The 22759-nt window shown below is 37.0% G+C and overlaps 6 protein-coding genes across 8 annotated transcripts; 3 read left to right on the top strand and 3 right to left on the bottom strand.

Moving 5' to 3' along the window:
- Positions 1 to 147: 147 nt before the first annotated feature.
- LOC117632419 (PITH domain-containing protein At3g04780) lies at positions 148 to 3356 on the bottom strand. Its single transcript, XM_034365883.1, has 8 exons — positions 3094 to 3356; positions 2775 to 2861; positions 2193 to 2316; positions 1167 to 1215; positions 1017 to 1074; positions 864 to 910; positions 702 to 779; positions 148 to 483 (listed from the first exon to the last, which is right to left on the bottom strand). Exons 1-8 carry the CDS (start codon positions 3130 to 3132, stop codon positions 432 to 434), a joined length of 534 nt encoding a protein of 177 aa, XP_034221774.1. The 5' UTR covers positions 3133 to 3356; the 3' UTR covers positions 148 to 431.
- Positions 3357 to 4553: 1197 nt separating this feature from the next.
- On the top strand, positions 4554 to 6038 carry LOC117633189 (probable ribose-5-phosphate isomerase 3, chloroplastic). The gene has a single exon (XM_034366900.1). It carries the CDS (start codon positions 4830 to 4832, stop codon positions 5667 to 5669), a length of 840 nt encoding a protein of 279 aa, XP_034222791.1. The 5' UTR covers positions 4554 to 4829; the 3' UTR covers positions 5670 to 6038.
- Positions 6039 to 7079: 1041 nt separating this feature from the next.
- Positions 7080 to 9214, bottom strand: LOC117631868. The gene is made up of 6 exons (XM_034365191.1): positions 8953 to 9214; positions 8697 to 8849; positions 8484 to 8564; positions 8243 to 8374; positions 8064 to 8135; positions 7080 to 7398 (listed from the first exon to the last, which is right to left on the bottom strand). Exons 1-6 carry the CDS (start codon positions 9050 to 9052, stop codon positions 7322 to 7324), a joined length of 615 nt encoding a protein of 204 aa, XP_034221082.1. The 5' UTR covers positions 9053 to 9214; the 3' UTR covers positions 7080 to 7321.
- A 1214-nt stretch (positions 9215 to 10428) lies between these two features.
- LOC117630938 lies at positions 10429 to 11535 on the top strand. Its single transcript, XM_034363819.1, has one exon. The coding sequence runs from the start codon at positions 10562 to 10564 to the stop codon at positions 11315 to 11317; it is 756 nt and encodes a 251-aa protein (XP_034219710.1). The 5' UTR covers positions 10429 to 10561; the 3' UTR covers positions 11318 to 11535.
- A 679-nt stretch (positions 11536 to 12214) lies between these two features.
- Positions 12215 to 13952, top strand: LOC117630614 (protein IQ-DOMAIN 14-like). Its single transcript, XM_034363314.1, has 4 exons — positions 12215 to 12544; positions 12670 to 12888; positions 13240 to 13833; positions 13932 to 13952. The coding sequence occupies exons 1-4, from the start codon at positions 12215 to 12217 to the stop codon at positions 13950 to 13952; spliced, it is 1164 nt and encodes a 387-aa protein (XP_034219205.1).
- Positions 13953 to 14387: 435 nt separating this feature from the next.
- Positions 14388 to 20212, bottom strand: LOC117630937 (serine/threonine-protein kinase Nek3). 3 transcript variants are annotated; one of them, XM_034363818.1, is made up of 16 exons: positions 19818 to 20212; positions 18644 to 18729; positions 18453 to 18519; positions 18187 to 18252; positions 17978 to 18024; positions 17819 to 17864; positions 17569 to 17649; positions 17429 to 17471; positions 17298 to 17347; positions 17129 to 17210; positions 16991 to 17040; positions 16690 to 16763; positions 16372 to 16423; positions 15679 to 15901; positions 15461 to 15606; positions 14388 to 15298 (listed from the first exon to the last, which is right to left on the bottom strand). In XM_034363818.1, exons 2-16 carry the CDS (start codon positions 18727 to 18729, stop codon positions 14609 to 14611), a joined length of 1803 nt encoding a protein of 600 aa, XP_034219709.1. In that variant the 5' UTR covers positions 19818 to 20212; the 3' UTR covers positions 14388 to 14608. The 3 variants fall into 3 exon arrangements, with proteins under 3 accessions (XP_034219709.1, XP_034219706.1, XP_034219707.1); XM_034363815.1 differs by having other exon boundaries at positions 15461 to 15901; XM_034363816.1 differs by having other exon boundaries at positions 15461 to 15901; positions 18644 to 18754; positions 19818 to 20211.
- Between the last annotated feature and the right edge of the window lie 2547 nt (positions 20213 to 22759).

The raw sequence follows: 22759 nt of genomic DNA, 5'->3' as shown, positions 1-22759 counted from the left end.
AATTGGTTTGTCGTTAATTATTTTTCCATAGCAGCTAGAATCACAGGGAATAAGAGATTTCTCATGAATACAGAGTGTACGAATCCAATCCTAATCAACAGAAGAGAAACCCACTTGGGACCCCAATGGGAGGATATAAGCAATAGCTTCTGAAAATTGCAAACGTTTGAATGCCAAGCACTGAGAATGTTTCATCCAGAGAATGCCAAACATGGAGCTGGACAAACATTGAGAATGTTTCATCCTTTTTTTAGTCAATTAAATGTTCATATAATCTTAGAATCCCATAGAGGGTGAAAATTTATCAATGAACTTGATTATAATCCGAAGTATATAATATGCCGCACAACCATGTGCACAGATAGATTTGCTAAATGATCACAATGGTATTGGATGATTCAATTTTTTCATTCATCTACTTCTCTGACTCTTCAGTGTCCGTCTTCAATCTTCTTCAAGCCCTTCATGTCTGTAGTTTCCACCCTACATAACAGGAAAACATCATTAGATACATACGGTATGCTATATTATGTGGATACTGGATTATTTAACTGTTATCGCAGTGGAAAATATGGCACATATCAGATGTATAAAACAACGAATGCATTGTCCAAGAATGTAGACCATGTGATAAATTATGTGAGATACCCGCAGATTTACGAGTAAAAAGAAACGAAAAATGAGGAACAATTGAAACTTACGTTGTTCCACACAGAACAATCTTTTGAACTTTTGTGAGTTCGGAGCCAGATTGATTATCCTCAATAAAGATCGTCAAGCTGATACAAATATAATGTGAGACTTTCTATTACATACATAAAGAGAAATATAGTAGTATATCAACAAAAGTAGGTTTATGATACCTGCGAACATTTTGAAATTTGACATACTTTAAGACAACTGGTTTGCCCTGTAACATGTAAAAAGACATCAAGTAGAATGCAAAAACCTAATGTGTATTACTGAATTGTCTTCAACAAGCAAAATAGTAGAGGTTGTCGTAACAGAATCCCAACCTTTAGATTCTCAGGGGATAAATCAAGTGTATCACTTCCTGGGAAGTCATTGACATTGCTGCCATTATCAGCAAGAAATGCATCCATGAGTTAATCAATTATTTATTTTTTATCCATGATCAATAACTGTGATTGTCCCAAGAATAATACCTGAACCCCATATGCTCCTTGTTTGAAAAAAGTTTCACCGTCTTAGGACCTATAAATCAATCTCAACGTTAGAACAGTATCAAACATCAATTTCAGGGATATTTACAGTAGAAGATTTGCAGGGTAAAATGCACAACAAAATTTTAGTTAACAAAGAGGCTGGAAGAAAAAGGTAAGGAAAAGACAAAGATGACAGACAGTGTATCAAAGCCAAAACAGCAGAAAAATTATATTTCTCAGAGAAAGAAGAAAACTCATATTTACAATCCTGAAAAACTCATATTTGTTGAATGATTCTCTGATAAAGAAGAAAACATCATGATATAACCATTATGATATCATCCACTTTCACGTTCACTCTAGTAGAATTGGCTCTTGAGGCTGATGTTTTGAAATACAATCACCTAATCAGAATTAATTTTTCAGTAAATGAAAACAAATTTAAACACCTTCCATACTATGAAGACAAGGCCTTGGATCAGTAGGGCTTGAAAGAAACATGAAATGTTTTCCTCTGATATGTGCATTTTGGTTTGAGATTGGTAGTCTTCTTAAATCCCCATGGTTACAAAAACTTATCTGTATTTATATTCATAGTTCCATGATCCTAAGATTTATTGCTCCAGAGTTTTTCTTACTCTGCATGCCAACAAATTTGATCCTTTTGCAACCTCTATTTGATCTACTACAAACCTTAAAAGAGTGGATCGAAGCCAAATGAAGACAAGAATTCAAATACATGTTACTGTGAACCCTAAGTATGATAGGTTGGGATGGCTTCCACTGTTATAAGAATTTATAATAAAAGATTAAAAGGAAGTGCCAAAAAAATGAAAGAAAAGTAACATCAATAGTGAAAACAAATAACACCTTAAAAAGAATTCCATCAAGAGTTGCCTAGGCATTCAGATCAAAGCATGTCAGTGTGTAATAATATGAATTCAAGTACAGCACCAACAAGCTTAATATTAGCATGCATAGTCACATGCGGTTGAACTGTATCTATTCAGAAAAATTCATTGCTACCTTCCTCTTCAGGTCCTTTGATGACAATAGAATGCAGCTTAATGACTTGAAGAAAAGGTATGTAGAGCAAAAGCTGCTCATCTGCATCACTCTCCAGATTCAAACCATCATCTTCTCTATAACCCTAATTATGAATGAACCAAAAGCCAGTAAATATAACTGCATTACCTCCAAAACATGTTTAAGCACTGAGCAGACATCAAAAATTCACACATTAGTCATAACTCCAATATGTTAGTTAAACAAAATCTTGCTCAAATTAACATGCAAGAGACAACTATATGGCTTAGGCGCAAGCTCCGTATTTCACAAATCAAAAGGTTTTGAATTTTTTTCTTAAATTCTATTAGCAGGCAAGCAGATGGCAGGAATAACAAACTATAACAAAACATGGCTAACTGACTCTCTAAGTAACAATGGCTATAGAAAAAATTACTTAAGTTCTGCGTTCTCACAGTAAAGAGGGTAACTTTATTAACATTTTTTAAACTAAGAATGTTAATCAAACCAAGAACAGCAATTTATACTTTATACATATTTTTAAATATATATATATAAACCCAGAAATCGAATAAAAGTTACCTGCTTGAGAGCGTTGGCAACAGAGTGACTAGTGCTTTGGTTGAGGCATTCAACTCCAGACCAATCTATGAAGTCCAATAGATCAACCTGACCATAAGAATTCAATATCAGAAAATAAGAAGCTTCGAATGCACTGTCATACTGCAAGGCCAGAATTTGTAAGGACGATAATAAAAATCTTTTTTCTTTCGGCCTGGAAAATAAATTTGGTGATACAAACACCGGTTTTTCACCCTTGGAAGAAACCCAGATGCCAGATTCAAATCTTTTTCCCACCAATTTTCGGAAGTTATAGAAAACTAGAACTGGGTATACTTACTTGGTTTCTTTGAATTGCACTGGCTGATTCTGCAGACATGGTTGATGAAATTGAGGATTTGAGAGAGGGGGGGCTTGGAGTTTGGAGGAAGGAAACAAAAGAGAGAGAGACTGTTGGAGTTTATTGGTCCAATTGAAGAATCCGAAGGGAGGAAGGAATATGGGGACGCGTGAAAACGCCGTCGTATCTCGACCAGGTTTTCCCTTTTTTTCTTTCTTTTTGTAGGAATATTTTTTTTTTTAATTAGTCCCGACCAACAAATTAATAACAATTTATTCCCCCTTTTTAATATTTTTAAAAAAAGTAATTTTCACTTGTATGGGATCTTTACTAGCCTCTCCGCACGCCTGCGAGGGGTTTTTTTAATAAAAATTTTAATTTTGTTTTTGAATTAAAAATAATAATGGGTAGTTGTGTTCCATAAAAATAAGACATATTATCTAATTTTATTTTAATGTGAAAATAAAATATAAATTTACCATATTATTCTTATTTAATTAATAATTTTAATTTTTAATATTTGAATTAATCAAAGGCATTTTCTGGTATTTTGAATGTTTCACTATTATCTGCCTTTTGCTTTATATATATAGATTTCTCAAGAATCAACCTTTGATGGGAATGTGAGGGATAAGGGCTTTTCCCCCCTCCCACTTAGATAAAAAAGTTGAGGTGAAAGAATCATGACATGTTTTTAGCAATGAAAATTTTGTACTTGATTGGAACTGTGACTAATTTAGACCCATCGAAATTTGACACCAAATTGTTTTGAAGTATTCGAGACTGCTTGGTCTACATATAGGGTATTACTGCAGCACTTGATGCAGTACTTGTTGGCTGGCATATATATGCAGGTTAAATCTTATGAAATGAACCATTCTGAAAGCTGCTGGTCAGCAGCAGCACTCAATGACAATTGTTTGTTTGCAGGTTTGAATCACAGATGGTAACAACCACTGGAACAAGATGAATATAACATACACAATCACATGTATTCAAACATGTGTGTTTCTCTGAGTCTCAAACACATATTTTTGGTAAACTTGGTAGATCAAATGACAGATTATAGATATAAATCCTTCATTTTTTTTGGCAGAGAACTACCTACCTCACATAGTTTTCCTATTTCTCTCCTTATTTCAATCTCTCTCTCTGGAGTTTTTCTATGGAGTTGGGTTGCTATGTTTTTGCTCTTCCCAATAGGCACCAGTTGCAAATTATTGTTAATATTTAAACTCTTTTCCCATTTTGCTGCTGCAGCTGCAATATTTTATCATTGATCTGTGTTTACCACCACTCCCAAATCCATTGAATCTATTTTCATTGTCAAGATATAGATGAGATAATTATTTATTAGGAAATATGAACAATATTCTTTATGTGATGGACTGATTACCTTATGATCCAGTCATCTAATATTATTTCTTAGCATTTTTAACCCTGAGAAAAAGGATAAAGAAATTGTAATCCTCACCAAAAACTTCCTATCTCAAGTTCACCAACCAAATAGCAAAGCTACCAACCACCCAACCCAACCCAAAAAAGGTCAATATTTTGCACCCAAATCACAAACCTTGACACAAACAAAAAAACAGAGCTCAACTCCAAACCAAACCAACAAGATAGAAAAGCAGAGAAAGATACAAAAACAGAGGGAGCAAAATCCACCTCTTATTCGTCTTCAATTCTCATTCTTTCTTCTTCTATCTCCACTCTCCACCCACCCAGAAGCGAAAATGGCTTCCTCCTTATCGCTCCTCTCACCCCACAATGCATCCACCACCCACCTTCTCCTGCGCACCCCAAAAACCCCTAACCTGCTCTCCTCTTCTTACAGGCCCATGTCCATCAAAGCTCGCACTGTCCCTGCTCTCACTCAAGACGAACTCAAGAAGCTTGCAGCCGATAAGGCCGTCGAATATGTCAAGAGCGGCATGGTCCTCGGCCTCGGCACTGGCTCAACGGCCGCCTTTGTGGTCTCAAAGCTCGGAGAGCTCTTGAAATCTGGTGAATTGCAGAACATAGTTGGAGTTCCAACTTCAAAACGCACGGAGGATCAAGCTCGCCAATTGGGTATCCCTCTTTCGGTTCTCGATGATCACCCCAAGATCGATTTGGCCATAGATGGTGCAGATGAGGTCGACCCAAATCTTGACTTGGTTAAAGGGCGTGGTGGGGCTTTGCTCAGAGAGAAAATGGTGGAGGCTGCTTCAGATAAGTTTGTTGTGGTGGCGGATGAGACCAAGTTGGTGACTGGCCTTGGAGGAAGTGGACTGGCAATGCCTGTGGAGGTTGTACAGTTTTGCTGGAAATATAACTTGGTGAGGCTTCAGGAGTTGTTTAACGAAGAAGGGGTTGAAGCAAAGTTGAGGTTGGATGGTGATGGAAAGCCTTATATCACTGATAACTTCAATTACATTGTGGATTTGTATTTCAAGAGTCCCATTAAAGATGGGCCGGCTGCCGGGAAGGAGATTTCGAAATTTGAAGGGGTTGTGGAACATGGGTTGTTCTTGGATATGGCGACCGCGGTCATCATTGCAGGCAAGGATGGAGTGGATGTTAAGACCAAGTGATTCTCTTTTTCACTTTTTTTCTGGTGATGGTGAGTATTGGAATCTCCATATGTTCTCTGCTTTTTCATATTTACGGAGGTTCCTTTATTTGCTGCTTGTTCAATATTTATTGGTGAAATCTAGCTTCTTTGGTGTAACTCCTAGATTGGTGATATGGGTAATTGTTAGAAGTTTTGTATTTGATGCTCTTGTTGTTTGTTGAGAATCTTGTTTTGGATCATTAGCATAGGAATAATATTAAAGATGGAAATGCGAAATGTGAAAAAATTGGAAATGAATTGCCCTTAAGCTTCTTCGATTTTTCGTCACACTGTTAGACCTGATTATTGCCTTTGCTCACCTTTTTTGAAATAAAATTGCCTTATTGGATTGTTGGAGTCTTGTTTCTGGTCATTTGTGAGGAGAGTGAACTGAAGTATTGATCATTGAACAACTTATGCTTTAGTAGTTGAGGGTTCTGTTGTATCCTATATGATGCATGTGGCCGTCGCAAGGGAATGTTAAGGTTAGCAAATATCTGGAGGAAAATGCTCTAGGTAGGACGTATAGATACGTTATTATCTCAATGGCACACTTGTACTTCATGCTTGAATTACTCTGGAATAAGTTAATCATCTTGGATCATCAATTAGTAAACTTCTAGTTCTAGATGATATGGTGAGTAAACTGCTGTCTTGTGAGAGTTCAGAGCACGTGTGCCTGCCTTACTGTTGGATCTATAGCCTCGATAGGGTTTCGGAATCATGATTGTCAACTATCAGAATCATTGAATTATATGATAAAAGTAGGGTTCCTTTTACCTTTAACCTTTTTCCTTTTTCTTTTTTTCTTGTTGAAAAAGTATAGTCAGAAAGGGAGTGAACATCATCCAATCAGAAGAAAATGTAAAAAACTGTTAGTGTTACAAATGAACAGATTCCAAGTCATGTTTTTGTTATGCACTTCAAGGCTAAATCGTACAGTAACTGTAATATGATTTTGGCTGCAACCCTGAGTGGAATTTTAACTTGATCTTGTTTTTAGTCGTCTTTTCCTTTTATGTTGATGGCATCAGTTTTAGTTGTTTTGCGAGGGTGAGTTTGATCAAATTGTAAAAGCTTTTCCATTGTAATGGAATATTTTTTTTTCAATGAAAAACTGATTTGCTTATAACTCTGAGTTGTTAATCCTTGTCGAAAAATTTGTTTCTACCTAGTTTCTGTAGGAACCACCATTTCAGTGTAGGTGAGTGTGTATATCTTAGAAAGCCATAAGATACTTGTAGAAAATCTGAGGAAGTTTGATTAGTGGCAACTCTTTCCCTTGAAGTTATCTGAATCCTATTATTGTGTTTAACTTACTTTCCTTGAATTCAAAGTGCAAAACAGAGAAAAATAAAGCCTGCTCTGTAAGTGATAGATGATCCATAGATTTAATGTAAGAGTAACAATCTTTCTATAGATTATAATGTGAAATATATCATATATGACAGTCATCGCAGTATGACTATCTTTCGGGTTATACAAACTAACTTTATACAGAATGATGAACTATGGAAAAATCAAGGAATGTTACACCAACTCGAAATTAACCTGAAGTATATCAAATTCATGTATGATGAAGCTATAGAACAAACAAATAGAAAGCTCAATCTCGTGACAGCACTTTCCACCCTACTTCCACAGAATAATACCCACATAGACCATAGCCATAGTCATCAACTGCAACTTTCCTGGCAAAAACGAGGTAGCTGGAAAACAAGAGGAAAAGAGAAAACCATTAGTATATAGTGTGCATGCCATGGTTGAATAGCAAATTGAATAGCCTTTGCTTCTTTAAAATACTGGGATGTTGTCTTAGTCGCATGACATTTTTCTTTCAGACATCAGCAAATGTAAAATTCAAGTGCCTTGAATTTAGCCAAACGGGAGGTAGGTTTTGCTCTTTTTAGTCTGTCATCAAGTTATATTCAGACAATGAATGAGAGCTCAAATCTTATGGTGCCTTTTTAAAGTCAATTACGTAGAGATGTGAACTTTTGAAACCTCTAGTGCCTTGACTAAGTCTTAATCCTTAAAACCAAGAAGTTATCAAAATATACTAATTCAAAGATAAATATTTTTTTAGAAAAAAAGATCATGGTTTTAGCCTACCTAAACCATTTAGATATTGAAATAAGATTATTATAAACCAATGCAAGAAGACACTACGAAACTTTTATTCTTTATTCAAATTGTTCTTGAACAGGTATCACCCTACCCTGATGATCGTTGTATCCAGGTCTGGTACCTTCGCTTAATTAATTAGTATATAAGAGTGCCGTTCGTTCAGATTGAATTTAAACTGTGATTATCTAAGTAATAATAAGAAATAAAGAGCAGATAGACATAGGTGTTTTCTGGACAGCAATCTCACCTTGATTATTGTCTGTAGAAGTTGATTTAGCAACCGTAATTCCAAGGCTTTTACAGTCGGGTTGAAGTGTGCCTGAAAGATGAAAAAAAAAAAAATCATTGCTCCAACTAGTTTCTACAACTTCTTGTTTGTTATATATTTATTTCAACCAGAGAGAGGACAAGTGAGCGTGTTCTTACATTCATTGTAGCAAGGGAATGCTGAGACATTAAGAAGATTGGAGAAGCCTGATTTGCATTCACAGATAGGTGTATGTGCATATGTTCTGTTCCTTACACAGTTACCTTCTCCACAGTAAACCCAGTAGCAAGCTATATATATTAAACCACAGAAAGGAAAAAAACACATATTAGTAAAAGAATCATAAGTGATAATGAGAATCAATGGATATGGTGATTGAGGTGGTTTGATGGTAATTACGGTCAAAGGCCGACAAGTTGTGTGGAAATTCTTTAGCAGGAACTGGAGGTGGAGCTGGCTGGCAGCTGTAGTCAAGTGTACCTGCGAAAACATGAAAAATGAAAACGATGAAATGTATGTCACAGAATTTTCCCAACTTCTGTATGCATCCTGCAAAACGGGATCCAGCTCCGCTGGGGAAGTTTTTATTTGAGAGGAAGAAAGAGAGCTTACAGTTGGGAATCACACAGGGGAGAAACTTAAGGTCATCGTCTCCGTCACGGGTTCGCTTCCAACCAGCCTCACACTCGCAGGTGAAGCCTAATGGGTCCTCTACATCAAATTTGCAGGTTCCCCGTCCACACTCCACTTCTTTGCACACCTCAGCTGTAACAACAACAGCAACAGCATGTATAAGAAGACAGAAACCAGACAATAATGTTTACATAAGTAGAGAGAGAGAGAGGGAGAGAGAGGATGAAGTAGCTACCGGCAATAGAAGGAGCTATGTCCCAGTCGGAGGCCAAAGCAGCCATGGGTAGCAGCACCAGAAGGGCAGCAAAAAAGGCGATGGATTTAGAGAAAGCCATTTGTTTTGTTTGAGTCTTTGCAGAGAGAGAGAGAGAGAGAGAGAGAGATGGAGAGGTTTTATGTTGGTTGCTGTTTCTAATGGTGTTGGGCTGTTTATATATAAAGTTTGAAATGAAAGATGCTGAAGATTTCTTTTCTTAGCACACAAAGAAAGATAAAAAATAAATAAATAGAAAATCAACACGCTTATTTGGAGGAGCTTAATATAAAGTCTAAAATGTGGGAGAAGCTTCTGAATTTCTGATGCTTGCCTGATTCAGTCCACTGAAAGAAGGTTCCATAAGTAATGAACGTGAATAATGTAGGGCTTGTCATTGTGGCGTGGACATTGCCCATTGTTGCTGTTCACGTTATAAAATCTCTCTGGGTCCACCAAGATTGCCAAAGTCAACAATATGCCAATATGCTACATTGCTACTAGAAGAAGAAATTTGACAACCACCAAGAAAATAAATGAATTGAAGCTGAGAATGGTTTGTTCTTGTTGATAAACACCATTCAAATGCTAAATATTATATTAAAGTAAATTTAATTGGAAATTTTATTTCTTGCCTCTTGCTACTGAGTCTAAATTCCACAAAGTGTGCAAAATTCAAAATAGATTTAATTCTAGAAGAGCGACCCGAGAAAATGAGAACCACTGAGCTTTCACAAAGTCAAAATTTCGCCTTCACTGCCATTTCCAAAGGCTGAACTTGAAAAAGCCAAGCCTAACCAAAGGACGATGTCAATATGTAATTAATATTTCTTCAATTAGAAAGAGTGCGTGTTCGTCTTTAGATGTGACGGCTTCATAATTATCTTCATTTCGGAGTGGGTGGTTGAAAATGATATAACCAAAAATAAAGGCAGCGTGAGTTTTAAAAACGATCATCCGTATTATTTAATGATGTTTAGTTACATGCACTCATGCTCATGATCATGATCCTTCCTCACATCTACAAATAATTAGTATTTGTCTAAGAAGGTTGGCTTGCGGGCAGAAGAAAACATTCACAAGATGATGAAATCCCAAGTCAAACACCCATAAATTATAAACCAAACCAAACCACTTCATTGATATGCATATTATTAGATTTTAATGTTTTTAAATTCAATAAGCATGCTTATGCTAATTACCAAGTTATAATTTTATGCTAAACCCACTTTTGGCAGAAAAACTTGTATGAAACGCGAAAAGTTATCACGTATAGCATGCCATGATTGGCCTGAGATATATGTCTCTTATTGTTCAATCCTGATATACGTGTTTAACACAAGTGTTTCTCTACTTTTGGTCTCAAATGTGAGGCCCACTTAGAGAAGGTGGCTCATCCAAGCAGGCCAAGCCCAAATCGAGCCCACACATATTTTAAGCCGCAAGCCCAACAACGCCCTTTTAGCATTTCTCATTAAGTCTTCATCTTCTTTCTCAGACCTCAGACCTCAGACCTCGGCCCCTCTCTGGTCAGCAGTCACTTCTCTGCGAAACCCTAACACAGCTAATCAGCTCATTTCCGATTCAGAAGATGATACGCATCTTTAAGAATAAACCGCTGAGACCATTGATCGAGTCTCCTTCAAGCTACAACTTCCTCCAGAGATGCTCTGTGAGTGGGACCGCAAAGGGTAAATCGAAGACGAAAACTGCACTGCCATTGAAGCGGTCAAAGATAACTGTAAAGAAAGGCACTGCAGAACCTGTTTCTAAAGGTGGAGGTGGAGGAGGTAAAGGACAATCTCACAGAGATCGGGTCGAAAAGTTCTACGATCAATGCTTGAATGCCCCCACCCCTGTTAGGTGGTTAACGCCAGAACAGAGAGAACGCGAGATTCAGCGAGCTAAGTTGGGGCTTATTAGCAAAGAGCGGCAGCGAGAGATTGAGATGCTGAAGATAGGCAAGGAGAAATTGGGCATCCCAGAAAAGCCAACGATTCTTGGAACGCCCGGCTTGGATTTGATATCGCTGGGTTTGGTTGATGCGGATAAGTTACCGAAATATAACCTCACTGTTGAAGATGGCCGGAGGCTGGCCAAGGAGTACAGTAGGGTTTTGATGAGACGGCACAGGGCAAGGCAGGCGGCGGAGTCCACGCTGTTGAGGTTGAAGAAGGAGGCGATTGAGGCATTGCCTGAGCATTTGAAAGCAGCAGCCTTGGTGCCGGATCTTTCTAAGTTCCCAGAAAATCGGTTCATGGCAACTCTGACGCCTCCCATTGAAGGCTACATTGAGAGGGTTAAGGAGGCAGCTAGGAAGAGCTCTGAGAAGGGGAAGCTCAGATGAAGAATTGATGCAGTGTTGCTGAATTAGATTAGTGCTTGTGTTTTGGTTATTAGCAATAATCTGGGTTTGGTTTTGGCAATTGAACGTGGGCTAAATTTTGTATTTTGAACCAAAATTGTTGACCTTTACATGTTTTCATGGTTTCATGGTTTATGTTTCCCTGATATTTAGATGATTTAAACAAATTACTGAAGCAAAAATGAATTGGAATTTTGTAAGTTTATAATATATGTGCTTGGTTTTCAATTTTAGACTGGAAACATCCAGTTGAGCATAAGACTCAAGAGTAAAAAGAGGTACTCGTGCATCCGAGGTCCTGTGTTCGAATATCTCCTTCCGAGGTCCTGTGTTCGAATATCTCCTTCCAATATCGTTTATGTCAAAAACGAAAAATATGAGTGGATGTCTTGAGAGAAATAATGAAGCAAAAGTTGAGCAGTTTGGTTACTGCGGCCAATAACAGGAAGAATTACAGGACCAGGAAATATGGATTTTTGTAGATGCAGTTTGATTTAATTGGTGCACCAAGGTGAAACACAGCTACCCCTTGATTGCCAGGTGCAGCCTCCTAAAGAAATCAAAATTCTAGCAGTTTGAAATTTTTTTTACCCAAGGAGGAGGAATCTTTGCCTATCTATATGAGGGTGGCAAATGGCTTTATCAGAGAAACCTATGCAGGCCGAAGTCATTAAATTAATGGCATCAGAGGACCAAACCAGATAAGTACTTGAGAGAAAGAGCCATGCATACTGATAGAGTAACAGATTTTAGTATATCAAGTATCCATACAAAGTCAACCAACCAACCAAGATTAAACAGTAAGATCATCAGAGTCTATAAATAAAAGGTGCAACTCTGTAATTCTTCAGCCTAGAGCGGAATTAGTGACAATTAAAGATGGGAAAGGCAAGCAAATGGATTATAAACTTTCTGGTAGGAAAGCAGGAAAAAAAGATTAACCAAACCAATGTTTCGATTTCGACTGAGCATCCTTCTACTGCTACCAAGCCAGGGACACCAAAAGTGAAGCGAAGATGGAGCTTTGGAAGGTTAGCAGGCAAAGAGGCATGCCACAGGGCCTCCAAATCTGTTGATTCAATTGACACCACTATATTGCCTTTGCCTTTGAAGGCTCAGCAGAATCATGCCTTGACATTGGCTGTGGTACCAAGAGATGTTGACGATGCTGCTGCCACAAGGATTCAAGCTGCCTTCCGTTCTCATTTGGTACAAATTTCCATCCAAAACATTAAAGATTAATTATTAATCTTAATTAACAACATAGATTTAAGCAAGATCGGCCAGTCTAAATCTATTTATTTTATATGATCATTTTGCTTATGTTGTTTCAGGCAAGGAAGGCTTTACATGCCTTGAAGGGTCTTGTTAAGTTACAAGCACTCATAAGAGGTCACATCGTGAGGAAACAAACAACTGCCACTATAATGCAGATGCATGCGTTGATGGCAATCCAGGTTAGAGCTCGGTTTAAGAGAATTCAGATGGCAGAGGAAGCACAGCAAGCTAATAAAAAGCAATTGACCATTCAAAGAGACCATGGGGTGCATAGGGTAAGTCTCCTCCTTCAGTCTGAAATATATCTGCCATATTCATGCTGTCCGTGCTAGTTTTTAATATGGGAAGTGACTTTAGAATTTTGGTTTGCATTGCTTTCTTCCTTTTGGTTCTTGGGAAGAAGACTTACACAGAAACCAAATTCTTCCAAAATGAATTGATGCTTATTCTAATATCTGTGATTCAAAATTTCCGATACAACACATACCCAATTGAGCCTGGTACAAATACTCAACATAAATTTCCCACCATTTTCTGATCAACCAAACCTGAAGTGAGGGTCCAAGAAGATTGCATATGATTGAAATCTTTAAATTCTAACTTAGAATATGACCTTCTTTATGCAGAAGACAATGGACTTGAATTCCAATGATGTTCAAAGAGTTTCGAAAAGCACAAGCGGCCACCTTAATCATTCACAAGCTGGGAGGCTTGAGCATGGCCGCACAACATTCTACTCTGACCGTCTTTCCACCTCAAAGCGACGTCAATACGAGGAGCCCTCCTTTCCAACAGCAAATAGTCCCTGGAACTATCCTGCAGCGTCTAAACCAAAACCAACAAGACCCCCTTTCACTTTTCAACAGCAGGATTATGGAGACCCTGCGTGTTATGACTACACATTCAAGCCAAGTTACATGACCAACACGAAATCTTCAAAGGCAAAAGTAAGGTCACAGAGTGAACCAAAGCAACGGCCGGAAGGGAGCACAAAGCACAAAACCAAGCATACAGAATCAAGGGATGCAACAGGTGGTCCTATGGAGGATCAAGTTCTGAAACGTTCGTCTTCACAGTTCAAACCCAACGGTCATAAAAACCATGATCCCTGGTTTGTTAAGCTCTACAAGTCAAGAAGGTTGTTTGAGGACAACAAGCATGCCACCGTTAGCCCAAGCACTGGTCATTCCAATTATAATGAATCTCTGGCAGCATTTGAGGTAAAAATATAGCTTAATGAACTAAATTGTGCAGGTTTATATTCGTAATTTTTGCCCTTCTCATAGTTGTCTAATTTTATTGAATTGTTTGATTGCAGCCCCATGTGAATTTGTACTAGCAGCTCCTCGCTCATCAGTTTTAAGTTGGGAAAAAGAAAAGGATACTGAAGAGTTCTAACAGACACCTATCATATGGCATGCATTGCATTACTGAAATGAACTTTCCAATGAAATATTCTAATAACTAATTATACTTGTTTATGAGTTCAGTGCCATTTCAGGACGAAAATTATACCAAGTAACCATCATTTGAAAATTTGGAACCATTTCTTTTAATCTGTTAATATGTGAAGGTTTTCTCCAATCATGAATTTCTACCACTTGTTACTTCCAGTACTTATGTTTACCTTCTTTTTTTCTTTTTTTTCTTTCCGGTTATTTCGGATCCCAGTTGTATTAAATGCAAACCAAGAATACAGAAAAAGAAAGAAAAAAAACAAGCAGAGAGAGAGAGAGAGAGAGAGAGAGAGAGAGAGAGAGATTATATGCTCAGCTTGATGTTACGCAATATTGAGAAATATTCTATTAACCCATCACAGTTTCAAACTAAGTTGAATCCAAGGTGATAACCATTCCTCTTCTCAGATCATGAACTGCAAAATCAGTATCTACCTAGGTGCCTAATTCCTCTTGAGAAGAATGATTACAGAAACTAGTAAACTACAAAAAATATTGGAGTCTGAAATATATTACACGTGTTAACTGCTCATTGGAACTAATCATCGTGCTTGACGGTATTTTCCTTGATGCTCTTAGTCAGCCAAATAGCAGTTTCCCTTGGGGAGACCTTACCTGGCCCAAAAGGCTTCAGCAACACCCCAAGCTCATCATATCTTTGATGTTGGAGCAACCTTGCACTAAATTCAAGCAGCCCTTCTAAAGCCTCAGCCCTTTGCTGGAATGATTTGGTGTCAAACCGCCTGCGACGTGTGTCTGATGATGTCCGGCTTGACGCTCCAGCAGTCGCATTTTGATCAGAACATTCATCACTTTGATCGTCTCGTTCAGCTTGGAACATGCTGGATTGAATTCCCTGCCACGCACCAGTGAAACTAAGTTTGCGAGACGCTCTTTCACATGTCTGAACTGTACATTTGTCCTTCATGATTGAACGGTCATCAGATTGCGGGGAACCAGACGAGCCTTGCACAGAGTGTGATGAAGTTCTTCTATGGATAGGCAAAAACTGTTCTTCATATAATTGTTCTTCATATGAGGCTAATGGAAATTCAGCTATTCTGTCAATTCGAGGGGAATTGACAGAAACATCAGGAGATTTAATACAGTGAAGGACACCAAAATTGGGCCGGAAGGGGGATTGGTGAGTTGCAGCACTTGTTGGTAATGGCAATGATGCTCTGCGAGTTGTATTTACTGCCTTTTTCGAAGTGCGTGAAACAGGAAGCTGGAATAACAAAATTTATAAACTCAAACTTTACCAAAAATAGCCATTCAGAAACTAAAGATTTTGCAGAAGTATGACTTACCCATTAAATAGCGCTACTATGCAAGCTAAAGTTGCATGTGCATGGAGAGAGAGAGAGAGAGAGAGAGAGAGAGATCTTACCGATGAGCGATTCTTTGGCTCCATCCATCTCTTGGGAGTAGCAGAAGCTTTAGCTGGAGCTCGAGTCTTAACAATATTTGAAGTTTTGGAAGCAATTGGCTGCTTGGATATGGCTGCTTTTCTAAAGGTTCTACCAGCAGACAGTCCTGCCAATTGTTGTTTCAGATAATTTGGCTTGTCATGCATTTCTTGGGTAGAGCACAGTGAATCTTGCTCACCTCCAGATATACTAGGATTCAAAGTCCTATCATTGCTTAACGTATGCCGCTTATCCTGGTATGTGAAGAAACGAGCATCTTCTGGCTCTGCGAATCTTGTTTTCTTCAAATAACTGGGATCAGGCCAATTTACTGCTAAAGTTCCATGTCTGGGGATATTGATTTTGAGATGAACTTTGTGAACATAAGGCTGAAGGTGTGGATGACCAAGCAGCTCTGCAGCCTGCCACAAGCAAAAACACTTCAAATGAGATGAGAAGGTAAAAGCTGGGGATTGTCACAATTTGTACGAAATATGATTTAAAGGAATCAAACTTACCTGAAGGATATTGCATTTGCATACAGATTATATGAAGCCAAATGATTCCAGGGAACACTGGATTGATAATATGTATTCCATTGGTTTTGGATACAATGCATTTGAGTTCATAAATTTTAAAATTACAAACCTATATAGCTAATCAAATAGAGCAGACAGCAAGGTGATGAACCATTCATGTCATGGAAAAATGTGGCAAAAACATTGTACCAGCTTGTGGCGCATCGTAATGAGATATGTTGGATATGGTGAGGAAGAGAACACTTTTGCACAGTGAATTCATAATTAATTTTGTAAAATCTATCATGTTTGACTATTATCTTAAGGTGGGTTTATTCACATACGTTTTTACACTAGAGGAGAAGTATACATACACTTGGCCTGAGTTCTGGGTTTTTCCGAAGCATGCTTTTAATAAGGCCTCGGCTGAAAATAGAAAGAAGGAAAATGATTAGATAAACACTATTCACCTATTAAAAGCCAACTTAATCACATCCACCTAGAAAAACGTGGTAATAAAAACCAGGCTATTGAAGCATCTGTTATGTTTGTTACTTGCACTTATCCTTACACAATTCTAAATGCCCCATAAAAGGTATGTCCATAATCCTATGCAGTAAGGAAGGCAGCTAAACATGCACTTGACATTAAATAGCCACCAAAATCCAGGCATAGACGAGATAAGGACTTACAATGCAGCAGAGTACTTTGTGGGAAGGGGAGCAACAATGGACCTGTTAATTTTGTTAATCAGTGCTTGTATATCCTGTTAAAGAAACAGGAAATAAGTACACAAGAAAAAAATAATCATGTGAAAGAAAAGTCTGCATACATGATCTAATATAAGATACTAATCTATCTATATATATGCAGTTAAGGAAACAGTCTATAAATAAAACCAAAAAACAGATGGAGTAAACACACACAAAAGAGGAAAAGCAATGTATCTATGTATCTCTAGATATCTGTAATATAAGAGTTCCAAAAACTCACAAATGCTTTAAATGCGGCCTTATGAGAAGTCATTTCATAGATGCAGCATCCTGGACAAAATATATTCAGTACAATACATATTGCAGCTAAAGAGAAAAAGAATCAAGGCCAAATAATTTCCACATACAAAGTGCTTACCCAAAGACCAAATATCTGATTTTGAACCATAAGGTATATCCGCAAGAAGCTCAGGACACATATAGCTAGGAGTTCCCACAACCTGAGTCAAGAGATAATGATTCTTACTACAGATAGTTTCAAGACAGTGTGAATAATTGAATTTCGGAGAAGGATCATTGTTACTTACTGAAGAGGCAAGATCATCTGAAGTCAACATTTTGGCAAGTCCAAAGTCACCTGCTCCCACGTTGATCAATTGTTGTCAGAAAAATTACACTCCTCTTATGGAGAACTATAGAAGATTATAGGATCACTTACCAAGACGTATATCTTGATCTTTTGTCAAGAATATATTAGAACACTGAAACGATCATGGCACACTATCAGTACAAAATAGCTTCAGACATTTTGAAAGGAGATAGCAACACCATCTTTACTGGAAGAAATATGTCACTAACCTTGACATCACGATGAAGAATATGATTCAAGTGCAAATAGTCGAGCGCCATTAGAAGTTGAACAAGCCACTTACAGAGCTTCTGATAAAAGTTAATTGCCATGACTTAGATGTAGAGGAGCCAAAATTACAGTTATCTAATGCAATAAAAGTGACTACTGTAGTACTGTGCAAGGAATGTGTATATAAGAAAAAACTTTCTGCAGGAGGAGAAAACAAAGACAAACACAAGAATCAAAATAACTTCGAACCTCTTCAGGGAAAAGAAGACCATTGGCTTTTTTTATAGCTTCTGCCCTGTACCACAGAGAAAAGTAGCATAAGTGGCCAATAACATGCAAGGTTTCAAGTAGAAGCAGATGAATCCACATATATAAAAAATCAGAATTTCAGCACAACAGAAAACTTACATGTCTCCTCCTGCGCAATAACCTATAATAATGCACACATAGCAACCCTGAGAACAAGGGAAGAACCAATATTACACAGTGACACAGATGCTTATTGCCAAACAATCAATTATACACTGACAAAGTAATCCATAGATTAAATATGCCCACAATTTACTTAATTGCCATCAATACACAGTTACACAAGATATCATTGCAAAAAAATGTACCTTTTCCACCCAAGAATCCTTGTACTCCACAATAAATGGATTTCGTAATTTAGAAATGAGCTCCATCTACACAAAAATGGAAAACTGTTAATGTGGAGATATCCAATATACATAGCCTTCCACATATCCATTACTTGTGTTCTTTCCATTTTTGCTTTAAGTCCTCTAGAAAATTAATTTAATATAGTGTATATGGAAGATTATCAGTTAAGTCCTCTAAAAGTAACGTATTAGTTCCATGAGACAATCATCAATAAAGATACTACCTCCTGGTGCGCAGATCTCCTTGATCTATCAGTCTGGCGAGCAAGCCGAATCTTTTTCAACACATACCTTTATATATCAAAGAGAAAAATTAAGACCCATTCTCAAAATCTGCACAATGATATCATAAGGAATACTTGACCAGTGGATGGCCCCAGGGGAAGAAAAAAGGAAAAGTTAATTCCAGTCTTACTTCTTCTTTTCATGCTTATGCCTGACAAGAAGTGCAGAACCAAAAGCCCCTTTCCCAATTTGCTCTAGAACTTCATATTGCTCCATCTGATTGACTCAAAATTTATGTTTTCTAAGTAAAGAACAAAATGGTTTTAATCTCATAGACATTCACAATAGCACAAACAATTCTTTTCAATTCTCGGAATGTACTTTAAACTTGAAAGCAACGTAGCAAAGTAACAGCAAGAGAAAGCTATATCATATGTGAAGTTACTCAAGACTTGCATACGTCAGAGGCAAGCATTTCTTCTATTCTTGAGAAACAAACAAAGAAAATGCAGGGAACAATACTACGTTTTCACTCAAGAAAATTGATAAACTCTTGAAAGTAAGAAAGAAATGAAATAAAAAACAATAGAAAACAATGAACCCACATAAAATAAATCTAAATGAAGCCTTTGGTTCTTGAGAGAAATAAGCAATCAAATAATCTACATTACCACAATGCAAGATAAATTTGATCAACCATCGTGTAACCCCCTTTAACTTCACCAAATACAAAAAGTCAAGTCAATAACCCAGAATTTTGTTTTCACGAAAGTCCAGTTCTTTATTTTCGAAATCCAATGTGGAAAAAAGCATATGAAAATACATAAACATTTTAGAAAGAGCAGTAAAAAATTGATATCAGCTCAGCCAAAGAGTCAGTTTTAGGCTCAAATGCGCAAGTCTTCGTTTTTCCAGATCCCAATAGTAAGGAAAACTAGAAAAACTATGCAATGTACAGTATAATTGGCCTTGCTTTCCCACATTTTCTTCACGACCAAACAAGGTAACATGTACAGTGAAAAGTAAGTACAAAGAGAGAGCACAAAACAAAAATATCCAACCAAAACACTCAGTAGCCACATATCAAATACCTAAACAGATTTAGAGGAAGAGTCTGAAGAGAGACAGCAGAAAATGTATTTTAGAAGAACAAAAGAAGTTATCTTCTTGCACTATGCACATAAATGTATATCGTAATTAAAATTAACAGAGAAAAACAGAGCGAAAGAGGATTTAAAATTAAGCGAGTTGCTTCTCAGAAAATGGCAAATGCACCTGAAAACTAAACCCAAGTCAAAAATTTGAACTTGGATGCCGAGAAAATAAAAGTCTGCAAATTTCATAGAGAGAGAGATTGGGAAGACCTGAATGTAGAGTGAGTAAGTTGGATCGAAGAGAGATCACATTCACAATGCAGGTGAGAGAGGAGACATTGGGAGCAGGGGATAATGAGCTGAAAACGACACCGCTACTGGACAAGTAGAGTACAAAGCAGCAGAAGCAGAAGCAGAAGCTGCAGAGGAAGTTGCAGTAGCTCTTTCCCCCATTTGCCCATTTGGGTTTTTTCTTCTGCGCTTTTTACTCTCAGCTCTAACTTCTCAAGAGACAAAACCGTCAAGTTTAGAGAGAGAGAGATGGAGATTAACATTTATACAAACCATAATAAATAAACCCATAAATCCTAGAGAGAGACAGATTCATCTTATTATATCCTAAATTATAATTTTCTATTTAAGACTTGAGAGAGAAAGATGATGGGTCAAATGGGAAAATGATGGAGTGATTTTTGTGAAAAGAAGAGAAGTGAGGGAGAGTAAACTCTGCTCCTATACATGGCATGGCACTGAGACACTGACAAACAAGGGGTGGGGAGCCTGTGAAGATGGACTTGGTCCCACTGATTTTGTCACAGCTTTATTGAATATTGGAGACTTTTTATTTACTTAAAATCTTATATGATGGATTAAAAACTTCAAAATACATTTTTATCTATTCAATTTTCATGCCATTTTATATGGATTTATCAGGATTAATACTAGGAAGGAGGATTGTAACTTAAGAGAATATACCAAAATTTAACTTAACCATTAATTACAGACACGTTAGATCAATTAATTAAAGTAGTGTGTTCGCCCTCCTTGACTCTGAGTCCCTCTCTCCTCAATTGTTTTAGTTTTAGACCTAGTTATGGCAATCACGAGCAAAATTTCATGTGAACCACTATAGATGACTTCTTCTATAGGGAAGAGATTAATAGAAAATATAAATATTATGCCCAAAGAAAAAGAGAAAATCATCCTTTAATTTCATATAATTTTTTAATATTATTTATGATGTGTTTTTTTATGGGATGCAAGAAGACCGATCCGACCAAGAGAAGCATCGTGGGGCCCGCACCATCCCTCTTCGCCCAATCGATCCCCCATCAACTCTCCCAATCACGAGGCTTACTATCCGGCGCCTCTTATTCGCAACTGACCAAAATACCCATTCAAACTTTCAACCTCCGGTCGCGTGCTGTGAGCACGTTCATGACAACAAGTAAACAACACATGGTGTGCAGTGTGCTTGGGAGTACTCGAATGGTCAAAGGGCTGTATCGCTATTTAAAAAGTAGAATTTATCAAGGGATTAAAATCCAATAAATAGGATTTTATTTAATATTGAATTGCATAAAATTCCGGTAATTTTGAAGATCCAAATAATCATCAGATTGGTTGAGCTGTGAGTCTGTGACTCATCTTGGGAGGTTACTTTTCTTTTCATTTATTTTCTTTAACAAATAATAATTAAAGAACATATATTAAATGTTCTGAATTCTTAATGGTTTGCACATTTTATTTAAGAGAGCTGTTATTTTCATCCAATTGTCATATTTTTATACTCATTTTATTTTCAAAATTTTAAAGATAAATTTACCCTTTTGTAAAAGTACTTTTAAGGACTTAAGAGGACACACATTTTCACACACAATAAAACACACTTTTAACACCATTAGATTCACCTACTATTAACGGTTCAGATTATTGACTTATAAAATAATAATAAAAGTTATTTTTGCCTATTATTCGACTTTTTTTTGGAAAATAAATTGGTCTCTCCTAAAATCGTACTTTCTCTTTCCATTCTCTCGTTATCTTCTCTAACTCAAAAAAAGCTGAAAGAGAAGAACTTTCTAACCCACCAGAGCGTGTCTAAACTAAAATCACCTTGAGATGGTTAATCTTTAGTTTCTTGAAAGAAAAAAAAAATTGCCTTAAAAAATTCACATCAGACTTTCTCCAGCAGGATCATGTTGCCAACGATATATGTCATTGGGCTGGGGCTGTCCTGCAAACATTGGACACAACTTTAATGGCGCGTGCTCTGTTACATCCTTATGGGTCAGGAAAAATGTATTCTCTTACATGTTTATAATTTTCTCTTTCCTGGCACACCCTTGTATGCATTTTTCTTCTCCTCTAAACCATCTAGTCCAAGTCTAGTGGTGGTATGGCTTTTCCATTTATTCTGGCGCATTCAATTTCATGGTGAAGAAAGAATTTTAATGACATTAGTTCCCCTTTTTTTTTCTTTTTTTTTCCTCTCATCTTTATTATTAAAATCAGAGCACTTTGATGTTCACACTGATATTATTAAAGAAACAAAAATTTACAAGTGAAGTTTTAATCTCAACAGTTGAATTGAATGAATGTTAATCTAAGGGTTAAAAAAGTGTCATAATAGGTACACAATGATATTTAGTTTGCTTGAATTAATAATTAAATGGTATTTTAAGAATAACGGTGGGTGAAAAGATAGGATTGTGTTTTTTCTAATTTATATGGTGGGTGAGAAAATAAGATGGGTGAAAATAACAATACTCTTATTTAATCAGACGCGTTATCCTTTTAGCAAAAAAACCCAAAAATAAATAAATAAATAATAAAAACAAACGGAGTAATTAAAGCAGGAAGCAGGGAGCAAATTAATAAAGAAACTTTTAAGATATGTAGAGCAAAACTCGTGGAAGTTTCAACATGTACATGGAATGTAACCCAACAACTTTAATTTTGTGACTCTCGTGAGCCCTTCCAGCCAGATGGGTGCAACCGGGGTTGTCGCCACGTTGCAAGTTGTCCTTTTTTGTGTCAACTAACTAATTGTCATGGTTGAACTTGAATGAGAGAGAGCTCAATATCTTATCAAACGAATGGAGAAATATTTTGATGAAACAGATGAAGCATTATCATTGGTCACTTGAAATAATATTAGTAGCGATATTCTTTTGCTATTCCTGTTGTAACTAAGTTGTTCTTCTTGGGAT

Source organism: Prunus dulcis, chromosome 6, assembly GCF_902201215.1.
Source record: "Prunus dulcis chromosome 6, ALMONDv2, whole genome shotgun sequence".
Classification (NCBI taxonomy): Eukaryota; Viridiplantae; Streptophyta; class Magnoliopsida; order Rosales; family Rosaceae; genus Prunus; species Prunus dulcis.
This window is presented reverse-complemented; position numbering and strand designations above follow the sequence as displayed.

Excerpts from the sequence above, each read along its gene's own strand:
- LOC117632419 (XM_034365883.1), bottom strand. The coding sequence starts at position 3,132 with ATGTCTGCAGAATCAGCCAGTGCAATTCAAAGAAACCAA. Across the intron at positions 2,862-3,093 it reads GTGCAATTCAAAGAAACCAA|GTTGATCTATTGGACTTCAT; the intron begins GTAAGTATACCC and ends TCTTATGGTCAG. Across the intron at positions 1,216-2,192 it reads CAAAGGACCTGAAGAGGAAG|GTCCTAAGACGGTGAAACTT; the intron begins GTAGCAATGAAT and ends ATTGATTTATAG.
- LOC117631868 (XM_034365191.1), bottom strand. The coding sequence starts at position 9,052 with ATGGCTTTCTCTAAATCCATCGCCTTTTTTGCTGCCCTTCTGGTGCTG. Across the intron at positions 8,850-8,952 it reads CATAGCTCCTTCTATTGCCG|CTGAGGTGTGCAAAGAAGTG; the intron begins GTAGCTACTTCA and ends TTGTTGTTACAG. Across the intron at positions 8,565-8,696 it reads CCCCTGTGTGATTCCCAACT|GTACACTTGACTACAGCTGC; the intron begins GTAAGCTCTCTT and ends ATGTTTTCGCAG.
- LOC117630937 (XM_034363815.1), bottom strand. The coding sequence starts at position 18,729 with ATGGAGCAATATGAAGTTCTAGAGCAAATTGGGAAAGGGGCTTTTGGT. Across the intron at positions 18,253-18,452 it reads GGAGATCTGCGCACCAGGAG|ATGGAGCTCATTTCTAAATT; the intron begins GTAGTATCTTTA and ends ATTTTTGTGTAG. Across the intron at positions 15,902-16,371 it reads ACCCAGAACTCAGGCCAAGT|GCTGCAGAGCTGCTTGGTCA; the intron begins GTATGTATACTT and ends TGCTTGTGGCAG.
- LOC117630938 (XM_034363819.1), top strand. The coding sequence starts at position 10,562 with ATGATACGCATCTTTAAGAATAAACCGCTGAGACCATTGATCGAGTCT.
- LOC117633189 (XM_034366900.1), top strand. The coding sequence starts at position 4,830 with ATGGCTTCCTCCTTATCGCTCCTCTCACCCCACAATGCATCCACCACC.
- LOC117630614 (XM_034363314.1), top strand. The coding sequence starts at position 12,215 with ATGGGAAAGGCAAGCAAATGGATTATAAACTTTCTGGTAGGAAAGCAG. Across the intron at positions 12,545-12,669 it reads CTGCCTTCCGTTCTCATTTG|GCAAGGAAGGCTTTACATGC; the intron begins GTACAAATTTCC and ends ATGTTGTTTCAG. Across the intron at positions 13,834-13,931 it reads AATCTCTGGCAGCATTTGAG|CCCCATGTGAATTTGTACTA; the intron begins GTAAAAATATAG and ends GTTTGATTGCAG.